This window comes from Pleurodeles waltl, chromosome 3_1 (genome assembly GCF_031143425.1).
Source record: "Pleurodeles waltl isolate 20211129_DDA chromosome 3_1, aPleWal1.hap1.20221129, whole genome shotgun sequence".
In the NCBI taxonomy this organism is placed as follows: Eukaryota; Metazoa; Chordata; class Amphibia; order Caudata; family Salamandridae; genus Pleurodeles; species Pleurodeles waltl.
Genome location: NC_090440.1, coordinates 1642987922 through 1643008142, shown reverse-complemented (window position 1 = coordinate 1643008142; position 20221 = coordinate 1642987922). Strand labels below are relative to the sequence as shown.

General features: G+C 45.2%; 1 protein-coding gene across 1 annotated transcript; it reads left to right on the top strand.

Annotated features, from left to right (window-relative positions):
* The first annotated feature begins 1905 nt into the window (after positions 1–1905).
* Positions 1906–8206, top strand: DLX2 (distal-less homeobox 2). Its single transcript, XM_069225339.1, has 3 exons — positions 1906–2509; positions 4407–4591; positions 7030–8206. Exons 1-3 carry the CDS (start codon positions 2188–2190, stop codon positions 7375–7377), a joined length of 855 nt encoding a protein of 284 aa, XP_069081440.1. The 5' UTR covers positions 1906–2187; the 3' UTR covers positions 7378–8206.
* Positions 8207–20221: the final 12015 nt, after the last annotated feature.

Sequence of the window (20221 nt, the reverse complement as noted above, 5' to 3'; positions counted from 1 at the left end):
TTGCCTCTGAGATGGGTGGCCCGGATATATTCCCCTGTTCTCTGACCTCCTACCCTCCTATACCGACTCCCCTCCAACCCTACACACACCGTTCAATAAAAGTGAGACCCCTTCGCCCCGTCAACGGGAATCGCTTCTCTCTTCCAGTCAGTCATATATCGATCGGTGAGGCTGTGATGGCTGAACTATTAGTTTCACAGCTTCAGTTCCTAGCCCATAGTGCAGACGTTATCGTGTAAAAAGACGGTGTGGGCTCGGGACAAAGAAGAGGTGACTGCCTTCATCCTTACACGGGGAGTGGACAGCTTTGGTGCTGACTGCTCGGTTTGTAATTGCAGGCCCCACTACTGCACAAGACAAGGGCAAATGTTTTCCACATCAGCGACTTGTTTTCCAGCTCTCGGTTGTTACAACAAGTTTATTCGGAGACGAGGGCCTGGGCCTACGACGTGGAGCTTCAGACGGTGAGTGTTAGCACAATCTTTGTGGCTTTTAATTACTATTTTCAAGGCTTGAAGGTTTCGGGAGTTTGGCGCCGAGGAAAGCTTAGACTGTCTACCTGACATGGGATGGAACTTGCGCTTCTCCGTCACTGGGCGGCGCTAGAAGGCAATCGAAAATTGGCATTGCTCGCCCCCTCCCCACACAAAACACTTCAGACCCTGTAACAAAACAAAACAAAACCCTACAAGTTTTCTGCACAGTGTAGCATAGCTGTTGTATTGAACGCGTGTAAAACAAATTGAAATGAATGATATTTTATTATGTTGCCCTACTTTGTTACACGTGTTAAATTAAAAACCACTTGGAAAAATAAATACACCTTGGCCATAACGTTAAACGTTTAAATAATGAAAGATAATTGTACATTGGTAATAAAAATGTGGCAGAAGTAAAATTCACATATGCACCGTGTCCACTGAGGTGCAATAATTAATGCGTTGCTTTTTTTTTTTTATAAACTATTGAATATTGAAAGAGGTGTTACCGCTCCAGATCGAGTTACGTTCCCTACTTTGCATAGGGCAATAAGCCAAGGCATAGAACTATAAGGTGACATGTACGTGGGGGCACATATGGAAACGTTTCATCGCAATGTTTACAGAATGCTAACTTAAACCGCCTGGGTCTGGGAGTATATGTGCAGTGAGAAGAACACGAGATCTCTCGTCCAGCAAGTGGCGTGGACTTTTGTTTCTAGATAGAACGGGCCTTTTAGGATATTTCTCTGTTTGCTTTGCAGATGGTACGCAATTTAAGTTACATTATCCCAAAGCCTCCGTGTCAACTCTCTGGAAAAAAATACAATTCCGTGCCCTCTGCCCGGACAAAACCCTAATATAGTGCGCGCGAAGACGGACCCATTCCTCAGACATCAGATTCAGACCAACGGCATCTTTATGCGGTCTCTTGAAAGCACTGTATCTGCTTTGTCAGTGCAGAACTTTAAACCTAGAAATATTAATTTGGAATTGGTCAGAGAACCGTGCAGGGTTGAAGGAGAGCCCAGGTATATTAACAATCAGGGATGATGCTTGCATTTTAACTGCGAAGGCCTCGCCTTGGACCTTCCTGAAGTTGTTGTAAGCACCAGGCTGGCCATTCTGGGTACACAATGTCCCCAGTACACAATGCACGCGGCCAGCAGCGGCGGTGCTGTGACTGCAGCGAGTACAGGCTGCTCTCCCCTGCTGTCTGGCTGCGGCCAGGGCCCGCCCTACTCTTCTGAGTCTGGGACATTGTTTTCCGGACGCACATGGGCTGCGCCCTATGGGCATCTCCGCGTCCCAGGGTACCGAGAGCATCCGCAGCACCCGTGCTGATTGGCCGTTGCTAGGTGACGTAGCATGCCCTCACGTGACAAGTGTTAAATGCCTGGCTGCCTGGTGCAGAGGCTGCATAGAAGGCTACAGTGTTCAGAGAGAGCGCCGCCTGTCCCCTCCGAGCTCCGCGTCGGACCCTGCACGCCCGCCATCCCTCAGCGGGGTTCTCAGGAACGCATCACCGCTTCCTGCCTTCGGCTCCTTCCGCCAGAGTCCCGCTGGCAGGACTGATGTCTGTAGCCCTCCTGTGACCGGACCCCTCCCAGCCTTCTACCTCCCCTGCGCAGAGCATGCCCTCCGCCCGCCTGTGATCACTCCTCAGGGCTCAGTGCGCTCCCCACCGCCTCTCAGCGCCCTCCCCGCGATGACCGGTGTCTTTGACAGCCTGGTTTCGGACATGCACTCCACCCAGATGACCTCCAACAGCTACCACAGCCTGCACAAGCCGCAGGAATCGCCCACGCTACCAGTGTCTACGGCCACGGACAGCAGCTATTACACCAACCAGCAGCAGCACTGCGGGGGCGGCGGCTCCCCCTTCGGGCAGCTGGGCTCCTACCAGTACCACCCGGGCGGCCTGGGCTCCGTCCCGTACCCGGCGAAGCCCTACGAGATGGGCTACAGCGGCACTTACAGCTCCTACGGACCCTACGGGGCGAGCCCGCCCCCCGCCAACAACGAGCCAGGTGAGTCGGAGGCGGACCTGCTCTGCAAGGCCACAGGAGGCCCTCAGTTCTAACTAAATACACTACCTCAACCCTGGGGTGCTCTGCACGTCGGGGTCTGACCCTCACTCCTAGACCCTGTGTCTGCACTGCTTTCCCCGATCCCAAATGTACTCCCACGCCCTAAAAACCCCGAGCACTCAGCGTGTCTGCGTTTGACCCACATTCCCAGACCCCGTGCTGACTGTGAATATCTGTTTGGTTCACCCTCCACAGCCCTCCTTTACTCTCCATCTGTCTTTCCGAGTCACCCAGACGGTAGTTCCGTCTGTTTATTAATTTGGCCTACATTCCCCGTATCCTCTGTAATCTAGCCGCCTCCCCCAGGGTCACCGACGCGTTCTGCTTATGGGCCGTTGAGCCACCATGCCCCAAAGTGCACCCTGCGTGCGAGCGTTAACAGCACAGCATGTGCTACATGTATATTCAAAATGTACATTAACACTCTTATGTAGCACCGTATTCCGCATGTCCTTTTTACTCTGTGACTTCAGCCATGCCTGTGATGCTCTGCCCGTCTGTTCGCATGCCTCTGTTAATCAGTCCCACAGTATGTTCTGCAAACCTGTGCTACGCCATCCATGCATGTATGTATGATCCCATTCCCAGTCTAGTAGGCATGCATGTGTCACCTCGCCATGCTTTACCCCATCCTTAGTCGGCCCTGCATGCCCCCGTTTCCCAATCCAGGTCTGTGTTTCACAAGCAGTTTTGGTGCAGGCGCTGCTTGAGTCAACTTCCCGACCCCGAGTATTTTCGGCATGTCTACAAGCGATTCCAACATTTATTCTTCGTGCCTATGTAGCCCATGTCTACAAGCGATTCCATTTATTGTTCGTGCTTGTGTAGTCCATATCTACAAGCGATGCCAATATTTAATCTTCGTGCCTTGTGGCCCATGTCTACAACCGATTCCAACATTTATTCTTCGTGCCTGTGTGGCCCACCTCCCCCGACACAAGTTATCCTGCTAGTGGCCTACCCTCCCCGATCCCCATTTTTTTGTTTTGTGTTTTTGTTTGTGGCGCACCATATCTCGTCCCTAAGAGTATGGATTCTGCGTGCCTCAGAAGTGTTCACCCGTCTCTAGTCGCCCGGTGTGTGCATGTGAGGTGTCCGTGCCTCCCTAGCCCTTCAGTATGTGTTCGTGTCCACCCAAGCGCCGCTTTGTCTGTGAAATATCAGCCCTCCCCGTACCTCTTCTGTTTGTGTGTCCACCCGAGCCCCTCTGTGTGCCTGTGAAGAGCCCACCCATCACCCCCTGAGCCCCGAAAGGCAACAGATTACATTTCCAGACTCCACTGCGCCAACGTGCGCCATTATTTGTAGGCTAACACGCCTCACCCGTTGACTCGGAAAACTAACGCCCGTCCTCATTTACTCTCGTGTTTTCTGGCAGTCAGTGTTATGAAGTAACAAGGCAGCAATTCGAAATTATAACAACTGGAATTTACATTCGAGTTTAGGAAACTTAATGACTAGCTTGAGGGGCTACACATGATTTTATTTAATGCAAGTGTTAGATGGATTCGCACGGAAATGCGGGGACACGATCTAAACGGTAAATGTACTTTGAATGTGGAGGACAACGCAAATTCACGGTTCAACAATAGGAAAAACAAGGGTAGATTTCAGACAAAACGACTTTAAACATATTATGGGAAGAGAGAGTTTCTTTGGGCTTTGGTTTGCGAGATTTTGGCGAGGTGAGCTCCTGGCGCCTGCAGATCTCGGGGTCGTCCGGAGCACTGAAGTGATAATTCCATTTTCGCCAGCCCCGACTGTGTAGCTCATGACACACTGTGGCTCCTTGGCGATCCATGTCCGGAACTAATGTCCCCCATTTTTGTCCCTGCAGAGAAGGAAGAAGGCGAGCCCGAGGTGCGGATAGTGAACGGGAAGCCGAAGAAAGTGCGCAAGCCCCGGACCATCTACTCCAGCTTCCAGCTGGCGGCCCTACAAAGGCGCTTCCAGAAGACGCAGTACCTGGCGCTGCCCGAGCGGGCCGAGCTGGCCGCCTCCCTGGGCCTCACGCAGACTCAGGTAAGAGAGCGCCCCTGACCGAGTGTCTCCAGCCCGGGGGAGGGAGCCGCCCTTGGGTAAGGGAACCCACACCGCTCCGTGCCCATGCCCGGGAGAACCCTTCACTGAAAGCCTCCAGCCTGGGGTAAGGGGGTACACCTCACTGTGTAGGGGGGGGTAGGGTAAATGGGATTTACCCTACTCCGTGGCCCAGGCCGTGTAAGGGACAAAGCACACTCCACGCCCCCGCCCTAAGTAACAAATATTATCATCCAGTGGTCAGTGGGGTTCATTCTGCAGGGCAACCAGCTGCACAGTCAGTCGGCTCTAAAACAACTTGACTCATTCAGTTGCTGCATTTAATGCAACTCAGACATTCGCCTCCAGCCAATGGTTAAAGGGCATATGCTAGACCCATCGAAGTGATTAGTCACATATATACTCTCAATCACGTAAAGGGACAATTTGTATATGTAGTGTGTGAATGAAAGTGAGTCAAACAAGTGCAGACGGCGCAGTGCACATACAAATTACACCCATACAAACATACAGGACAAACAATACACTGATAACTCATGGGGTCTTCTAAGGACATCGTCATCTGGCGTCTGTATGCGGATACCGGGACGGCCTTAGAATGGCGCGTGGAGCGTGAATAGTAGGGTGACTTTGAACTGGGGCCCCATTTAGTTATTGGAATTGTAGATGCCATGGATATAGAATTGTGTGTGAGGCAGACGACGATGTCCTGCGGAGACCCCGTGAGTTATTAGGGGTCGAAACGTCAACAGAATCCCCCAACTGATTCAGGTCTTTGTCTTCGGAAAGGAGTAGCTCTGACATATGGGCACCCCAGTTTCTAAGTCTATGCAGTCCCATGTATATAGTGTACTGTTTGTCCTATAGGTTTGCATTTGCGTAATTCTTATGAAAACTTTGCCATCTGCACCTGTTTGACTCACTTTCATCCACACACTCGATATAAAAATTCTTCCATTATGAATGTGAACATATATGTGACTGATCACTTCGATGGGTCCAGCATACGTTTTATAAACATTGGTTGAAGGCGGATGTTTGAGTTGCATTAAATTCGCCAACTGAATTAGTCAAATTGGTTTTAGGGCCTGCAGCTGATTGGCCTACAAAATAAGCTCCACGTGATCACTGTATAATATTTGTTACTACCCCTGTTCCGTGGGCGTATTGGGTGGTCCTTGTTCTTGATACAGGATCAAGCCATAGGTAAGGCAACAGTTCTACTCCAAACCCCAGGCCTGGGAAAGGGAAACCACCTCACTCCATCACACCACAGCCTCGACACCTCCTTCTGGCTCCTCTAACTCAAGCTGGGGGATCCTACCTCCCTCCCTGCCCCCACTCTAGTCAGTTCGTGGAGCCTCACAGATACCAAGGTGACTGAACCTTCCGTTATTCCCCACATACACCACCCGAGGACTCATCCTGATGTAGGTACGGATACCCACCTCACTTTCTGTCCCAATCAGCTCCCCTGGGCCTCACTCTACCTGCGTACCTGAACCTACCTCATTCCCCGCCTTCCAGGCCTCACCTACCCTAGGATGATCTGCCCCCTCGCTGTCTTACTCTTATTTATGGTCTTGTCTGGGACCCTGAAAACAAACCCACTTCCCTCCCTGCAATGGTTATGGGCCAGCATCCATATAGCAACAACGAGGGCTTCTATTAGGGAAATGGTTTCACATTCCCAAAAGAAAAGCAGGATTCCTGACAGAATATTAGTGCACTGGGCGTGTGCAAACTACACGAAAACTCTCCAGTCAACAGGGAATTAATCTACCTGTTTTACCCGTGTAGTGCGTGCGCTGTGCATGATCAGTCACTGTAACACTCTTTGGGAGACTTGTTTGGCTCTTGTTTCTATACACACGTATTTGTTATAATAGCTTAGTAAACCCTACAGGTTTAAATACCGTAGCCGAGGGTCTTTAAAATATAGAAGGTGTTTTAGCATATAAAATAAATCTGTATGATAGTATATTATTGTGATTATTAATAAATGTAGTTTACTATTTGTGTTATTATTATTATCAAAATCACATCATTCTTGTTAAATTATTTATTGGGATAGCTTTATGGCAGGGCGAAGTTAAATGTTACCCTACAGTATTTAATTTAATATAACTGAATATGGAATTATGTAACCCTTAATATTTTTGCACCGGCCGCGTTTTGTGTAATTGAAAAAGGATATAAACATAGAAGACGCTGTCCTGAATAGCTGCCTTTTTTTTGCTGGGGAGCTCCAGCGTCACACGCAGGAATCGCTAGATCGGGAAGTTCAGATTTGTGATGTGTAGAACAGGGCAGTGTCCATATCATTCCCAGCTCGTGCACGGAAGCAGCCTCGTGTCCGCTTCCGGTCCCAGAATCCGTGTGTCGCGTGGTTATAATATCTCTCTTTCTCTCCCTTAAAGGTGAAAATCTGGTTCCAGAACCGCAGGTCCAAGTTCAAGAAGATGTGGAAGAGCGGGGAGCTGCCCCCCGACCAGCACCCCGGTGCCGGCCCCGAGTCCCCCCAGTGCAACTCCCCGCCTCTGGCGTCGGCCGTGACCTGGGACTTCGGACAGCAGCAGCACCGGCTGCAGAGCTCGGGCGCCAGCTCCGGCCTACAGCCGCCCGGCACCTGCCCCAGCCCGGGCGCCCCTTCCTTCCTGGGCAACTACTCGTGGTACCAGCCGCCCAACCCCGGCACGCACCTCCAGACCAACCCCTTGCTGCAGCCGCACCACCTGCACCACCACATTGCAGGGACTATATACTGAGCCAGGGGCCCGGGGCCCCTGGAGGGACAGTGCGCAGGCGCTGACAGCAGCATCAGGAGGACCCCCCCCCCCAAGAGGACTCTCAGCACACTGGTGATCTGATGAAGTACCCCCCAAAACCCGAACAGACCAAGAGCTCCCACTGCCGCTACGGGTTCTCTGTTCCTCGTTCACTTACTCTTTGGTGCAAACTGCCTGGCGGAGAAAGGAAAAACACCAGCGTTTTTGATTTTTGTGTAACTGTTTGTTTTTTGGTGATTTAGTAAATTATGTACTGGGAGAAATGTAATTTATTGCTCTACTCTATTTAACCGTGTGTAGTTCACCAGCAGTCACGATCCTCAAATCACCAGTGTAGGTTTATTTTATAAATGATTAGGTGCCTTTACGGATGACCTCATTTTTCATGTTGAAAGAGAAATGATTTTTATATGTAGATTAAAAACAAATGAAAAGCGTGTTTAAATTATGATTTTTGTAAAAAAATAATAATAATAATAACGGTACAAAAAATAAGCAAGTGCTAGGAAGCACGCAGATTGTTGTAAATAAATCTGTTGGAACAGATTTTCAATTCTGGTTAATTTATATAAACTACCAAAACTGCCCGATTATCAATCCTGACAACGTACCTCTGACCAGCGAGACTATGTGTATTTTCAAGTGCACGTTTCTTAGGTCAGACCATTTGTAATTTCCTGCCGGTTCCGGTTTTAAAGTTGAAAAAATCCGTATTTTGTTTATTTATTGTAACACAACGACTGACTCATAAAAAGTTGTTTTTTTACGACACGAAGAGATTATTTAAATAAAATATTGTTTTCACTGTAAATCGGGCATTTCTTGTTGCGTGCATTATAAATATCGCAGATAGCCCACATTTCGATGAACTTTTGTCTTCTAAATGTCAGTTCGGTCTTTCAAAAAAAATATTTGTCGGTTGAATTATTGTTTTGCGCATGTTACGTTAATATATTACTATCTTTCCAATCACTAATTCATATCTAAACTCTATCACAAATTTACATTTTAAAAGAAGGTATTTCCTACAATAACTACTGGAATGTCCGTAATAGCCCTATAATTTAAATAATTGCCAAAAGTACCCGAAAGAGAGTTTATATTTACAAGTAAACCCGAACCTGCAGAAGGCTTGCATGCGAAACAGTTCCCACTTTTTTAAAGGCAAAAAATACATTGTTGCTTTCTTACAATTCTCGCCATTTCAATACACGTTAATTGAGAAATTAAATTTCTTCTATTTTTTTGTGATTTAAATCTTCATTTTATTTTATATGCTGGCATATACGAGAAAGATACACTGTAGGTGCGAAAGAAACTGCGAGGCAGCCGCGGTGAATGCATTATGTAAATCAGGTAATTCCCCCAGTGCGCCGCGGCCTCCTTGAACACGGTTCTCCAAGCGTGTCTTTTGTTACCAGCCCGCCTGAGCTGCGAGAATCCCCTGCATTCCGCAGCCCTGACAGGGCGGCCATTGATCCTTTGCTCTTGCCGTGGAGGGTGTCCTGGGCCCGGGGTGGAGCCATGTGTCACTCAGCGCGGAGCTCCGGGTCCCAGACACGACTCCGCCCTGCAGCGGACCTGGCGCCAGAGGCCCCGAGGCCGGCCAGTCTGCCTGGGGGTGACATCACGGCCTCCTCCCGCAGACAGCAGCCGTCAGCGGCCGCTCCCGGGAAGACCTGGGCGCGTTGAGTTTACACGCGGGCTGCAGCGGGTGCCCATGCCTGGCTCGCCACGGGGGCGCTCCTTGTGTGAACCTGCTTTTTAGCACACTGTTCATGGTCATGCCTCCCCCAGCTCCCCATACTCTATAAATGACTGGAAAGCAGTAGGTGCATCTTATGTAGCAATGATGTGGCCTGCCTGGAAGAGTAAAGGTATATTTTGCGGAAGTGTAGGCAGGTGTGCGTGGTTGGGAGAGGAAAGGTGCCATTAAATTTAAACATTCCTCGCAGACATATGATCAACTGTGAATGAGTTATTCGGAGAAGTCTACTCTATTCAACTCCCCCTTTAATCCTACCATCGCCACCACAAATGGAACAAATTGTTGCCGACCTTCAATTTATAATCTCAGTAGTCAATAATTCATACTGTATGATTGTAAGGGCGCACGTTCACAGTAAAATATAAACTCAGAATAGATATTTAAATGAATACACTTTATGAAATGCACTTTCCGTAGAAGAAAAAAAACTGGCCAGCTTTACATTTTAATTTAAACGTGTTTAAGTTTAAAGGTAATTTAATACACTTTTAATTTCCACTTCTGAAGAGCCACGAACGCATCAACAAGATCTCTGAGAAGCATTTGACAAGCTGTTTATTTCTTGATGCTCTGCCAACAATATGTTTGTTTATTCCCCACTAGACTGTTTTATCTGTAAGGATTCCATTCTGCATACACAATTTGAGCACCATATATCCGCTCACAAAGTACTATAACTCTCTTAATCATTTGTACTGTACACGCATAATCCATTAATAGGTCATATAGTGCAAAAGATCTTTACTTATGCATTAAGGGAATGCACGGTGACTACTTCTGTATTAAAATAAAGTGCACCTTCCACATCCTTCTGCAAGCTAGGAAGCTTTCCCTGGAACATTCAGAACACTGCCGCAGCAATGAAGTTCAGAAGTTGGATGGTGCAGCATGCTTGTAAAGGAACGTTCCTGTTTTCCGGGCTTCAACATTTTTTATTATTTAAGGGTAGCCATTTTGGCATTAAGTACATTTTACATTTTGGTAAACTCGTTTGACAGTTACAGACTGTGTTCCGCAAAAATACTAAATGTGCCTTGCCGTTTTTTTGAAGGATTGGAAATTGTCCCACAAGGGTTCTTCATTTTATTTTTAAAACGTCTCCCAGAACATTTTGAAAAGTTACCCTTTGTATAACAATGGGCTGTGCCTGGGTCTCGAGGAGCATGGAAGTGGTATGGTCTGTTTTCTGTTTCGATGATCCGCGCAGCAGAGAGGGGCACGGAGGGGTCGGGCGCGGCTGGGCCCTAGTCTCGCAGGCTGCACGCTGCCTGGGGTGGGAGCATTACTGGGCTGTAGCAGGCATCAGTAGCCTGGCTACTCCAGGCCGGCCCTTGCAGACTGGCAGGAGTCACTGCACCCCGGAGCACAGACTCTTTCATTAACCGACAGGCCCGGGCTCCGAGGGAAGCGCCCCCGGCTCCGAGCCGTTTCTCAGCTGTCGCGTGTGAGCAGGCACAGAGCTCAGCCTATGATCAGGCGGCTCTGCCCCTTGCGGAAGCATGCCGCAGGCAGAGCAGTGGAGGCCTGTGAACCTTGGCCTCAGACAGAGGCCTCCTCTTTCCAGCGAGTCCAGTGCTCGGAGGGCGTCCTCATTTGACTGACCTGCTCGGGCAGTCCTGAAATAGTGGAGTGATAACAGAAGCCGCCAGGGTACAGCAATAGAGCTGGAACTATCTTCAGAGTGAGGGAAATTAAAACAGGAGGGGTGATAACTTTCAATGCTACAAAACAATGGATTTAAAAAAAGAGTTTTATTTCCCTGGTGTACTTCCTAAGTAAAATCAAATGATAACAATGTTCTTTCACACTACAGCGAAGCACTTGTTAAGTGTGGCTCCTACACTACATACTTTCAATGCTGGCGAAAACATTTCAGAGGCCTGTATGCCGTAGAAAAAATAGCAAAGTGTTTTTATTTCCGATGGAATACATCTTAGGCTCAACCTTAGCTTCCCTCTTTTCTCCCTTTGCTGAACTCAAGCGCAAGTGGCTCGTAATAGAAGACCCATACATTATAGAAAGATAAATGTAATCAGAGATCTGCACGATGACAAAACAAGCAATGGTTTGTAGCAACACATTGCTTTTGATCTTCTAAAGGGCCCAAGCCCTAAAGAAAGAGGTGGGAGGACTAACCAAGTTAGTATGCAATGACATAATCGTGCTTGACTTCACTGCACAGTACATCGCATGCAGCATCAAAGGGAGTGATACCACAGAACAGAGGAAGTGGCATTACAACCCATGACCTCAAAGGAAGTGACATCAGATCGTAAGACCTCATACGTGTTTAGTAGCTCTATCCCGAGTACGTTTACTCTGATGCAATAACTGGGCCTCGGTTTATACATTTATTTTTTGAAAACTCTGACACAAAGAAATTGGCAACAAGGAGAAATGTGGCAGTAAATCTGTTCTGCTTAATTGGTTACAAAATCTGGATTTAAAAATATTTTATAGGATTAAGGCACCTGCTGCAGAGAGCTTTGCGTGCACAATATTTCTCAGGAAATAATCATAATGGTAAGATAATGGTAGTTAACCATTTGCTGGAGAGATATGTGTTTTGTCTGGTCCTTGTTTTGAATCAAAGCAGCGTATAGCTAATGTGTCTCCTGCAAAGCACACCATTTAACATACAAGTGACACATTTTTATTTTATGTAGATAGGTAGGTGGGCTACTGCTTTTAACACATAGTTCCGTTGGTTACTAGCAGTTTATAAATTGTAATCCTTCTAATAAAGCACATTGAGCAATGAAGGACATGTGGCTCCTTCACCTGGTAGGGGGCTTGGGAGCACACTGCCTCACATTCCAGCACAGTTCGCCCCTTTGCATCCTGGTAAGTGCAGTTCACAGTTAGCGCTTACTTGAAAATTATCTGTCGTTTTTCACCAAAGTTGGAGCAGACATTGCTGTATATCTCTAGACATATGTTTCTGGATTTAGCCCTTCATCAGTATAGAGTAGAGAACAAAGAAAATTCATCTGGGGTTGTTGGAAACACTACCAAAATCCTCTCAGGTCAAGTACCACTCACAGGCACACAGGTTACAGGGCAACACATCTGACATTCTTATAGTGCATGCATATCTCTTCTATGCAGGGACTGAACAAAGTCGAAAGTGCTTGTGAAGTAATAACTTTTTGTTTCCCAGCCGTTCCATTTGCATATAGGTGTGAGGCTTCAGATAACTCCCAGTCAGGATACAAGAACAAAAGGAGGCTCGATGGCCCCTTAACTTCTGCCTTTGTTTAGGGCACAGCTGAAATTTAAAATAACAAAGCCCTCTTGCCTCCTGCACAGTGCTGCTTGGAAAGAAATCAGGCAACATGCAGGTGCTGCTGAATGTGTCCTGGGACAAGTTCAGCACTTTTCAGTGGGGCCCAACTTCTTGGCAGAGTGGACAGCATCCACCCTGTGAAAAGAGGTAGATGCAGTCTACTAGCATGCACCCCCAACTTGTGCCCTGATCTTCTGATACCTGGGCCCCTTGCACTTTAAAATACCTTATTGTTTTGTTGAGATCCTTTCTGGTCACATAGGGTTGCTGCAGCACCTGCCTCTCCTTTAGTTCCAGCACCTCTGGTGAACATTTACAGGGAACATTAGGCTGAGCCTATTCGAGCACATATACATAAATAGGAGTGCAAGGTTTATAAGAATATCAGTGGGGTCTGTTCCAGATCATATGAGAAGTTCCAGCAAGGCCTGCTAGACACTGTAGTCTGTGGGCCGAAAAGCCTGTGGAAAATATGCAAGAATAACTGTGCTGCCACTGGGCTGAAAATAGCCTAACATTTAGTAATTTTATGAAGCACTAGCTATCCAGCACTGGACCCCCGAGCACCCTCCCTTAAATCCAGAAATCAAGCAAGAAGCTCCAAAACGAGTTTTAGGGCTAGTCTGAATATGCAATGTTATGACGTCATCACAGGAAGTGATATTACAACCCTATCACGCCTTCTCTTTATTAGAATAGGTCTAGTTAATAGTCAACGCTGAGGGGAAAACATTGAATAATGTATTTATATGAATATAAGCCTCAAAATATACGTTTGTACGCATAAACTACACATTTCTATCAATTTGTCACTGCAAAGCAGCCGTGAGTGACTGAGGAGATGCTAGAGCACATATAAAAAAATTACGTATGCATTTATATTTCGCAACACTGGCAAGGGACTAAAACAGACAATACGAATGCAAAGTAATGCACGCATTTATAAATATTCAGTCATACCTCTCTTGCAGTAAATCTTAATGATGCAAATACTAATTTACAAAACTGTCCGCTTCTATGGTATTGTCCTTTACACATGGAGCTCATCGATTTAATATCAGCAATGATGTATCATGACGACTGCATATATTGGAAACACACTGAAGATAGTGGGCCAGGGGCATAAGTGATTTTTTTTCATCTACTCAGCTCAACGTTTAGTAATCATGTTCTGTTTTTATTCGTGCTCTGAAATCGTCTGTGACCGTTAGCAATATAGAAAAAAGCACATAAACTATATAATGTCACATACAGAAATGTATAATAATTTACATGTACTTTTATCTGTTGTAAACCACAAATATCGTTTCCGTATTATAAGAAGTAGCTGAGCTTTTAATTGATAGAAAGTGACTTGATTGGTACATTAAAAAAGGACAAAACAAATGTTTTGAGCTTATGATAATGCTAAAACCCTAATAATTACCGAAAATGTTTTTCAATTGCAGCCATATACATATCTCCACCCAAGCTTTAGACATGCTAATACACTTAACAGCTTTACATGTTCTTTCAGTTAGCAGGTTATTCTGTGTCTAGCAAGTACAAGCTTACAGCGTATAGGTGACAGGGCATCGCTTTCACAGCCAAAGCTGTTAGGCCCTCAGTTTTCCTTCTTCGACTCACAATATAAAGAGATTGCACAGCTGTCCCCATCAGCCTCCAACAGGTCACGCCAGATTTAGCTAGCCCTATATATGAACTGTTGCTGAGAGGACATTAAAACTTGACACCTATGAACTCGATTCATGGTTAGTTTACCCAGCAGTTGGATTCAGAGCAACCAGAGGGAATGCTATGATATTGCTGCAGGGTCTCAAGCAAGCAAAGTGTATGCCAACAAGTCCCTTAAAGTCTATTTGTTAGGAGGCGTCTGACTTGTTTGGAGGGTGAAGATAAGTGGGTGACACCCTTTAAATAAGGGTGAGTTTGGAGGTATGCTCTAAGTACACATCAGTGCTAGTCTTCTCCACGACTACCAAATCTAGCTTCAGCTCACAATGAAGCACAAAGACAGCTATCGTACACATTGTAGGCTTCACCCTGCTGATCACATCTGAATACGACCCCTGCCTCCTGATATTGCTGGACCTCTCAGCTGCCTTCCACAGAGTCAAGGAGCCCACCCTTATCCACACCAGGGTGTCTCAAATGGGATTCACTGGCAATGTCCTTTATTGGTTCTCCTCCTACTTTTTCATCCAACATTGATACGTTCATGTGGGTACTTCCAGATCTCAAAAGATCCATATCACCTGTGGAATCCCCTGTAGTTCTATGCTGCCCCGTGTCATCTTCAACATCTACATGAAGACAAATAGTAGCATCAGAATTCAGCAGTATGCCGATGGCATGCACCTGTGCTTGAAAGTCGTCTCCCCACTAGACATCAAATGGCTAAAACACTGCCTGCACTTCATACAGACATGGGTGTCCAGCACTAACTTGAAGTTTAATCCTACCAAGGCAGAATTCCCGTTATTTGCAAATAACACACAAGAAACAGTAGAAACATTGCTCAGTGACATGAATCTTGACAGCTTTGAACCTCAACTTTCACCAAATGTGTCACTTGGATTCACTCTAGACACCAAACTCATCCTCAGAGAATACACTGTTAAAAACAAAGATGTTCTGGTACCAGCTATCCTAAAGAAAGTGAGACTGCTTCTTACAGAAAGTCACTTCAGAACTGCTGGTAGTGCCCTCATACTCTCACATCAGGATAGTGATAACGTCCTGTTCCTTGGTCTTCCATTCTACACATTGGCCCCTTTATTGGCATTCTACATTCCACAACACATCTCATCCAGGGCCTGAGTATGCATGATCATCATCCTCATCCCAATGGAACTCCTTTGGCTTCGCATGCTGGCCCGCACCATCTTCCATTCTCAAAACCAGTTGCATAATTTACAAGGCTACAAGGCAGCAGGCTTTCCATGCCATCTATGCATGCTGGATCTGGAACAGCATCCCTGTATTGGTCAAGCCAACCCAAATGTTGCTCCAAGTTACAAAAGAGTAGAAGTCACACATTGCTTAATTTGAGCCAGCGGTTTCCGGTGCTCAGCACCAGCACTTACTTGTCAACACCAGCACTTATGACATGGTGGCACTGTTTGTCTAAATTACAGGTGAACACAATAGTTGTTTATTAATTCAATATACATTAAAATCACTAATACTTACCACCGAAGCCACTCTTACTGTTTTGGGGGCCTGGAATGGTCAGAATTGTCACAGCTGTTTGGGTGTGATAGTACTTGTGTTGTGCTGGCAGGGGCAATGGGTGATGCAGGCTGTGGTGCCTTCCTGACAAGAGACCTAGCACTTATTTTATTTTTTATTTTTTTACAAATTAAGCGCTGAAGTCACACTTCTTTAAAGAACATCCACATCACAATACAATAACGGTGTTCTGCTCATTGACTGTATGCTTGCATGTGACACTGTTCAGCATCCCACTGCCTTTTAGCTAGGTTTACAGTATACAGATACAACACACATGCATACACACAGTACACCAATAAAAGCAGGGTTCAATGGACCACTGAGGAGGAGACTGACAGTAGAAAGGTAACAAGAGGGAGAAGGGGTAGGGAGAGAAGAAGCACTCCTAAGGTGGAGTTGGGCGTGCAGTTGTAGGAAGATGCCACAGGTATATTGGTATTGGGCAGTAGAAGAGTAAAACTATTTTGATACTGCTAACAAGTGGGCAGGAATAGTCAACCACTAAGGAGGGGATTGGCACTACGTTGGCAGGAACGACTCACAATTTAGGAAGAGGACAACATTGTGGGAAGAGGGTTTATGTATAGTGTTGAGACACAAAAGAGGAAAATGAAGTGCATGGGGTTGTGAAACCAACAATGAAAGCTATTAATCACTCTGCCATTTGTGCAACTAACAGGGAAGCAACTGACAACACAAAGAGGAGTAAGTTCATCCATGCATTTAATAAACTGTCTACCAACATCACAAAAGGAGAGGCGGTGATAATTATTTAATTTCTATATAAGTTCCAACTGAACACTTTAAATTTCTCTGTCCTATGGATACCTGTTACTAAATTATTTCAGCACAACTTACTGACTTCAGAAGAATGAAAGTATGAGTTGGCCTTGTCTGAGTTTTTAATTGTGACATGCAGATTACAAATGATGTCAGCAGCTAGCATCAACTCACATAGCAGCCTAAGAGGTGCATGAATGCACTGTGCTCCCACCTGAGGGTGAATATGGTTGAACGATCTGGCAAACGTATTTAGAGTCATGTGTTTGGCAACTCACACGTACAATTTAAAACATTGCCCCAGAAATCAACAGTCCTTCATTTAACCCCAAAAATATATATTTTTAAAACATAATTTGCATCAGGCCATTTACCAGATAACTGTGGCATAAACTGCTTTTGTTATTGCTCGTAACATCATCTGGCGAGTCAAAATTGAAGACTCAGTATTTCTTTTAGTAAACAGAGCAGCCTTTTGTTTGATTATTTGTTATACCAGTACACAGCCCTGGTTGTTTGAATGCTCTGATAGTCGTGGCAAGCCTGTGCTTTGCCTGGACTCTCTAAAATATTATTGCCATTGCCATGGCTTAGGCAAAATTTGATAACAATGCCCTCGTCCCATGAGTCCAAGTCTGTCTCCATTTTTGGAAAGGCATTTCTTTAGATCTCCTCGTAGTATGCCCTACTAATGTACTAGAGCAATGTTTTCCAAACTAGTGCGCCATGAAAGTCCAAACAATAAATAAAGAAGCCTTTGAATTTTGTATGTGAAGTGTTGTCACATATGCTGCGCTTCAAAGAAAAAAGTCAAATGTCAGGCTATTTCTTTAGATCTCCTCGTAGTATGCCCTACTAGTGTACTAGAGCAATGTTTTCCAAACTAGTGCGCCGTGAAAGTCCAAACAATAAAGAAGCCTTTGAATTTTGTATGTGAAGTCTTGTCACATATGCTGCGCTTCAAAGAAAAAAGTCAAATGTCAGGCTATGTCTTCTGATAAATTGCTACTTATTTTTAGGTCTTGCCTGTGACAGAGGATGAGCTGCATGTGCTTTTGCGTGTGAGAGACATTCTATACAACAAGGGGCTTGCAGCCTGCTGATTGCTTAACATTTGTTGGCTTCATTGTCACTCCTATGTGCTGCCTTCTAATTGGCTATAGTGTGCTGGCTTCACGTCTTCTGCTTTCGGATGGAGCATGAACCAAGTACTGATTGCTACAGCTTGATAGATGTCCTTCCTCTGATAGCACTGTGATGGAGGCACTACTTTTAGTTTTTCTTTTCTTTCGTTCCTGTTGAATCTCTTGCCTTTGTAACTCTGTTTTACTATGCCACACATACTTAAAAGAAGCCATTTTCTCTTTTGAAATGGATGTTTATTGTGACAACAAATAGTATCTGCTTTTACTGTGAACAAATGTTATCAAATGTATTTTCAGTATGACATGAACATGGACACAATTGCTTTCTTGAAGTGATCAGATTTTTTTGCCAAGTGAGATATTTTTTTCTTTTTCACGCTTGGGGAGATTAATTGATTTGCTGAGAATCAGAGGGTGTTGTGCTGAGTCTTAACAAACACTGGCAAAACCAATATGTCTTGCCTTCAAGATTAGTCTGCCATTGCCTTTGTTCATGCTGTACAGCAAGGCAGTTACTGACTTTCGCAATAATTTGTAGTCATGCTGAATAGCCTTGTGGTTGCTGTGCAGCATGGATGAAAATAATGAAATAAACATTGGAAAACTAGTAGGTCTCACTTATGAGAGAGCTGTTTACTTCGCCAGTGTTTTTTAGCCATGTACAGCAGCATGGCTTCTACTATGTGTTGAAAGAAAAGTTTACATTTCCATCCTTTAATGATGTTTTTAAATACCATTATTCTGCTGGTGACTTTCTATCTATCTATCTAGAGCTGAGGCAGGAGTTGAGTTTAACAGCTGGTCTGAGGGACACAAGATGGTTGGACTGAAGCACCGATATGTGCTTAAGAAAGCAGCAGTGGGGCTACAAAGAGACAGTGATATTTTCAAAGGAGAACCTAAAATGATGATCTCTTTGAACACAAGGGACTCTACCCCTATTTGATAAAGAAGAAACTTATTTGTTAATGGATATGGTTGTTGTAATATAGTAATTCCACCCCCTAAATATTTATGTTAATTGCCTTGAATATAATCTATAAACTAAGATGCACTGTTCTAAAATTCAGGGCTCCACTCTACCTATTTGGGGAGTAGCCTTTAGTCCCCTCAAGCATTAACTTATTAGGAATAATAGCCGTCACTAACCATTAGGTGACATGCTTCATCGGATTCAGGCCCAATCACATTATAGAAACTGCACTTATCGCTGCCAGGGACAACATCCACATGATCCTTGAAAGAAGTGGATTGGCAGCCCTCATTCTCATGGACTTCTCTGCAGCATTTGACACAGTCTCACACCCTATCCGCATCATGGGCCTGGATAAGTTTGGTGTCCAAGGACCCACTCTTCGCTAGATGTGTCCCTTCCTAAGAGATAGAACACATGCTGTCAGAGTGGCCTTGGCCCTTACTCCTCGAAAGCCCACTACGATGCGGATCGTGCTGAATGTGTCATAGCGTTTTTATTTTCCTTACTTTCAGCCATGTTCCACAGCAGCTACCGTACTGTGTAGAAAGGCTAAGAACATTAGCAAAACCAACAGATCATGAATAGGTGTGACATATTGGCTTTGCCAATGCTTGTTTCCAGAGGCTTCTTCATTCTTGTTTTTGCTCCCTTCTCTTGCTGCCCGGAAATTTTTCTTGGTTATCTTTTTTTCAATTTCCCTAGCCCTGCTCCAGGTCTGTTGGTTCTTCTTTCTGACTTCTTCCAATTGAGGTTCCATTCAATCTAGTTGACATTAACTCACAAGACTCCAGCCAGAAGATCCCATTCAATGCAGTTGGCATCAACTCAGTTTCATCCAGGAGATTTTTTTATGCCAAGTGCTTTTTCCTAATTGACAATGGTTTCCTTTTGAGGGCTCATTGTTTAGGTAGTGTTTCTAATCAGCACCTAGAATTTTGTCTACTGAAAGGGATTGTGTCTTCCTTAGGGTCAAGACATTCCAGTATAATGACGGACCTGGCACATTGCATCTGGCAGACCTGACAGTGCTCAGTACGTTTTGAATAGCAGTCAAACTCTGTTTTTGAGGATGCACACTCAGTTTCAAGGGGATAAAGGGAAGATTATCTTTGAGGAAAATCACTAAATCACCTCTGAGGGATCGTATGCTACTTACTCCCTGTGTGAAAATCCCAATACAATTCTCTAGTACTAATAGGCATCAAGGGTCCTGCACGCAAAATATCTGATGCCAATGAATATATTTTATTAAATCACCATCACTTAAATAATGGGATAGGTCTGCTATAGTCTATCAAAAAATTGGGTCCCATCCAATACATTCAGGCCAACCTTTAAAAAAAAAAAACGAATGCCTCACATTCACCAGGTTGATAACTCCAACCTGATAAATGCCTTTTCATTTTACGGTTTTCTCCTCGTGTTTGTCTTTTCCCCAGGATCAGAGAGATCCGTATCCTTTATTTTCTTCACTGTCTTTTTCGGAGACACTTTTGCCTTTATTTCCCTTTTCCAGCATTTCATCCTCTAATACACCCATACCCCCGATCATGCCATACTTACCTGTTTTGTGTCATTTTGCTGCCTTCTTCCTCCTAAATCACTCTCCACACTGCCACTATTTCCCACTTTTG

Excerpts from the sequence above, each read along its gene's own strand:
- DLX2 (XM_069225339.1), top strand. The coding sequence starts at position 2,188 with ATGACCGGTGTCTTTGACAGCCTGGTTTCGGACATGCACTCCACCCAG. Across the intron at positions 2,510-4,406 it reads CCCCGCCAACAACGAGCCAG|AGAAGGAAGAAGGCGAGCCC; the intron begins GTGAGTCGGAGG and ends TTGTCCCTGCAG. Across the intron at positions 4,592-7,029 it reads TGGGCCTCACGCAGACTCAG|GTGAAAATCTGGTTCCAGAA; the intron begins GTAAGAGAGCGC and ends TCTCCCTTAAAG.